This window comes from Triticum dicoccoides, chromosome 3A (assembly GCF_002162155.2).
Source record: "Triticum dicoccoides isolate Atlit2015 ecotype Zavitan chromosome 3A, WEW_v2.0, whole genome shotgun sequence".
NCBI classification, from domain to species: Eukaryota; Viridiplantae; Streptophyta; class Magnoliopsida; order Poales; family Poaceae; genus Triticum; species Triticum dicoccoides.
Window position 1 is genome coordinate 627381993 of NC_041384.1, and position 5258 is coordinate 627387250.

Consider the following 5258-nt stretch of genomic DNA (forward strand, 5'->3'; position numbering starts at 1 on the left):
CCACCTCGTAAGGCGGTTGCTGCTCTACTTCAAGCGCAAGGAAGCTTATATCCGGAAAAAAGATCGTGTTAAAATCTCAGCGCAGTCGGAGTTACGGATCTCCGGAAATATAAGAAATGGTTTTCGGCTAGAAAACCGGAATGCGAAAAAGAAGATAACAGAAAGAGAGATCCAATCTCGGAGGGACTCTCGCCCCTCCGCCTCCATGGAGGCCATGGACCAGAGGGGGGACTCTCCTCCCATCTAAGGGAAGACCAAGGAAGAAGGAGGAGGGGGCTCTCTCCCCCTCTCTCCCGGTGGCGCCCAAGTGCCGCTGGGGCAAGGATCGTGACGACAATCTACATCAACACTCTGGCTACCGTCAACGCCAACTTTCTCCCCCTCTATGCAGCAGTGTAACACCTATTCTAACCGTTGTAATCTCTACTTAAACATGGTGCTCAACGCTATATATTATTTCTCAATGATCTATGGCTATCTTATGATGTTTGAGTAGATTCGTTTTGTCCTATGGGTTGATAGATGATTATGATTGGTTTGAGTTGTATATTTTATTTTGGTGTTGTCCTATGACGCCCTTCGTGTCGCGAAAACGTGAGGGGTCCCCGCTATAGGTTGTTGCAATACGTTCATGATTCACTTATGGTCGGTGGCGTGAGTGACAGAAGCACAGACCCGAGTAAGGGGGGTGTTGCGTATGGGATAAAAAGGACTTGATACTTAATGCTATGGTTGGGTTTTACCTTAATGATCTTTGGTAGTTGCAGATGCTTGCTAGAGTTCCAATCATAAGTGCATATGATCCAAATACGGAAAGTATGTTAGCTCATGTCTCTCCCTCATATAAAATTGCAATAATGATCACCGGTCTAGTTATGGATCACCTAGGGACAAATGACTTTCTTGTGTGACAAAAGCTATCTACTTTTATTATCTTGCAATTTATTCGTAGTTTTATTCTCGCAAAGTACTCCTAGTTTTATTCTTGTTCTAGGTAAAGCAAACGTTAAGTGTGCGTAGAGTTGTATCGGTGGTCGATAGAACTTGAAGGAATATTTGTTCTCCTTTTAGCTCCTCGTTGGGTTTGACACTCTTATTTATCGAAAAATACTACAAACGATCCCCTATACTTGTGGGTTATCAATATACCAGGGTCTCATAAGGACATCAATGTGCTGCAGTGATCATCGTTGTTTGCGAGGCTGATTGAAGGAAAAGCTCCTCCTTGCCACTATACTGTCAATGGACATGAGTACAATATGGGCTACTATCTGGTTGATGGTACCTATCCTTCTGGGCTACCTTTGACAGCACCATTTCTAACCCAATTGGCCAGAAAAAGGCTCACTTTGCCCAAAGACAAGAAGCGGTTAGAAAGGATGTCGAGAGGGCATTCGGAGTTCTGCTGGCCTGTTTTGCAGTTGTTCGTGGCCTTACTAGACAATGGGATTCGGAGACCTTGTGGGAGGTGATGACATGATGTGTGATCATGCACAACATGATCGCCGAGGATGAGGGTGACGATGTTGCCGCAGCTCTAGAACTTGAGAACATGGGTGATCCTATCCAACTTCCAGACCAGAGTCCGACCATATTTGAAGAGTTTATTCAAATGCATCAACAATTTCGGCATTGACCAACTCGTGAGCAATTGAAGGAATATCTGATTCAGTATCAGTGGGCGGTTAAAGGGGAAACAGTGTTGGGATGTAATATTTGAACTTTTTAAAATTTGAACTACTGCTGCATGCGGCTATTTGAATGTTTACACCCTTTGTATGCTGCTATTTGATCGTGCGGCTCAAAAAAATTTGAGGAAGGCTGGATGTATGCGGCTACGGTTGGGTGGCGTCATCCGGCATCCATGTCCGTGGACTGGTCCCCCTGTCTGCGGACGGACGAGAGAGGAAATTTACGGGTTGTTGTTGAAGATGCCCTTATAATAACAGAAAAAAAAGGGTTAGGCTCCACCGCACGCAAGTACAAAGGCCACGTCAGCCGCCGGCGTCCCCACCAGCCACGACATCCGACGTGGACTTGCCGGATCACACACCGAAAGTTCCGCGCTGCAGCCGCCCGCGCAGTGGAGACACCATCGGACGCACACTGCGTTTCCCCACTGACCCGGACCAGGTCGGCCAGGAGCACGATGTTGTCCGGGTCGTCGTTCCGCTTGAATGCCTGCGCCGTGCCGTGCCGTGACATGGATGGTGGCGTCAAGCCCGGCCAAGAACGCAGCGGACACCCGAGCTACCGAGAGCCAGTCCAAGCGGAGCAGGCGGGCGGCCCGCAGGGCATATAAAACTGCTCCCCATCCACCTTTCGTGTTGCTTCGTCTCCTCTCCCATTTGCCCCCGCCTCGCTCTCACGCCGCTCGCGTCACTCCGAGCCCCCCCAATCCGTCAACGAGCCCGCCCGAGCAAAGGTATGATTTCCTCCCCCTCCTCCCTGAACCGATTTGGTCCGTAGTTCCGATGGATCGTTCTCATAGATCGCCGCGCGAGGTGTCGGCTCGTAGTTTTTCCGGTGGTTTTCTCGCTGGCATGGGGGTTTGGTGGTTGATAGTTGGTACGACGCGATCCATGGTGGTCGTCCATGGTGTTTGATCATCGGATTGGTAGGATCTTTAGCTGGTAGCTTGCGCGACAGCCGTTGCTGGTCAAGTCGATGATACACGAGTTCCCTTCCCTGGTGACCGCTGACCACGGGCTGCAGTATCTTTTCTGTTGACCGCTTCGTGTTCGGGATGACCAGTGAATCGTGAACTAGTACTATCTTTCCTAATTAAACACGTGATTTGCGAAAGATTGGATCAATTTCTTGATATATGTATGTTGTACTTTTACCGTGATTGTAGCTGATTAAGAGTCAAATCCCCCGCTAATCATACCATGTAATACCTCGAGAAATCCTGCGTGATGGCCGGCAAACTATCCGTTTGTTATCACGCGTTTGTCTTGGATCCATCTGTATATATGTGAGCAAAAAATATTGTTGTGATGCTCAATACCATGCCCTGATCTTTTATTATCGAAATTGAAGAAACAGACTGAAAAATAGAATTCTTCTGTCACAGAAAACCGCTTGAGAAATGGCTGAAGAGGATGTCCAGCCGATTGTGTGTGACAATGGCACCGGAATGGTCAAGGTCAGTTCCCCTGTCATGGTGTCAATCCCAAATTCAGTTAGCATGTTGTAGTGCAGAGTACATTTTAGCGTTCGCGCTAACTGAACAACCGTCCTTCGTGTCAAACTGCAGGCGGGGTTCGCCGGCGACGACGCGCCGAGGGCCGTGTTCCCGAGCATCGTGGGCAGGCCGCGGCACACGGGGGTGATGGTGGGCATGGGCCAGAAGGACGCGTACGTGGGCGACGAGGCGCAGTCCAAGCGAGGCATCCTGACGCTCAAGTACCCGATCGAGCACGGCGTGGTGGGCAACTGGGACGACATGGAGAAGATCTGGCACCACACCTTCTACAACGAGCTCCGGGTGGCGCCGGAGGAGCACCCCGTGCTGCTCACGGAGGCGCCCATGAACCCCAAGGCCAACCGGGAGAAGATGACCCAGATCATGTTCGAGACCTTCAGCTGCCCCGCCATGTACGTGGCCATCCAGGCCGTGCTCTCCCTCTACGCCAGCGGCCGGACCACCGGCATCGTCATGGACTCGGGCGACGGCGTCAGCCACACCGTCCCCATCTACGAGGGCTTCACGCTCCCCCACGCCATCATCCGGCTCGACCTCGCCGGCCGCGACCTCACCGACGGCCTCATGAAGATCATGACCGAGAGGGGCTACTCCTTCACCACCACCGCCGAGCGGGAAATCGTCAGGGACATCAAGGAGAAGCTCGCCTACGTCGCCCTCGACTACGAGCAGGAGCTGGAGACGGCCAGGACCAGCTCCGCCGTCGAGAAGAACTACGAGCTGCCGGACGGCCAGGTGATCACCATCGGCGCGGAGCGGTTCAGGTGCCCCGAGGTGCTCTTCCAGCCCTCCATGATCGGCATGGAGGCCGCCGGCATCCACGAGGCCACGTACAACTCCATCATGAAGTGCGACGTGGATATAAGGAAGGATCTGTACGGCAATGTCGTGCTCAGCGGGGGTTCCACCATGTTCCCTGGGATCGCCGACCGCATGAACAAGGAGATCACCGCGCTCGCGCCCAGCAGCATGAGGGTGAAGGTCGTCGCCCCGCCGGAGAGGAAGTACAGTGTCTGGATCGGCGGCTCCATTCTCGCCTCTCTCAGTACCTTCCAGCAGGTACCCATTTTTCCCCTACATGCTACTAATGCTTGCTCTGTTACTGCTCGTTTCACCCTGCGAGATTAATGGCGTGCCTCCATTTGTTTCGCAGATGTGGATCTCCAAGGCAGAGTACGATGAAACCGGCCCGTCGATCGTCCACATGAAGTGCTTCTGATCAGTCCGAGGCTGACCAACCTGTACCTGTCATTCAGTTGCTTGAGGTCCAAATCGCAGATGCTTGAATGTGCCATGGTTTCCATGGCGTCGTGGTTCGCTGAAAGTGTTTTGGTCATGGAACAAATTTGAAAGGTAAGGTCGATTGATGGTTTCGAACAATTCTGTAGGACGTCGGGTCAGTTTCAGTGGGTTCACTGAAGCATGTAGTCTGGGACATTTATTTTGGTGTCGGCGATTCAGCTCATGCGTGTGCTGGAGACCTGAAACAGAGTGTCGTTTGTTTGCACCACCCCGGCGAGGGTGTTGATTCTTGTACCTTTTGTAGCGGGGGTTTCTTGTCAAACCACCTGGTCAGTTCTCGCATGTACTCCCTCCGTCCGGAAATACTTGTCCTACAAATTGATAAACTGGATGTATCTATAACTAAAAAAAGTCTAGATACAACCATTTTGAGGACAAGTATTTCCGGACGGAGGGAGTAGAAGCTTATTTTGTTGGTACTTCAGCATTTGTACATTTTGAATTATTATTGAAGGAAGTTTATGTTTGTTATGTGCTGTTGTGGTACTCGTTGTTGATCCGGTTGGTGTGTTGTGACTCTAGCAAGCGTCACAATCCCGTGCGATGGAAGTTTGCAACAGGTTCATGTATACTCTCGAAAGCTAAACAACAATGTATTTGTGTGCGTATGGCCTTGGATACATATCGTCAACCTCAAATCGTGTCGGTGGCTGATCTGTCCATACGACATCCTTGGTGATTGTCGATTCGAGTCGGGCGATCAGAGATGAAATTGCTCAAAACCCACCATTCAAATGGAAGTTTGAGA

The 5258-nt window shown here is 51.0% G+C and overlaps 1 protein-coding gene across 1 annotated transcript; it reads left to right on the top strand.

The window, feature by feature from the left end:
* Window positions 1-2269: 2269 nt before the first annotated feature.
* Window positions 2270-4857, top strand: LOC119269698 (actin-7-like). Its single transcript, XM_037551596.1, has 4 exons — window positions 2270-2425; window positions 3077-3148; window positions 3260-4267; window positions 4362-4857. The coding sequence occupies exons 2-4, from the start codon at window positions 3092-3094 to the stop codon at window positions 4425-4427; spliced, it is 1131 nt and encodes a 376-aa protein (XP_037407493.1). The 5' UTR covers window positions 2270-2425; window positions 3077-3091; the 3' UTR covers window positions 4428-4857.
* The last annotated feature ends 401 nt before the right edge of the window (window positions 4858-5258 follow it).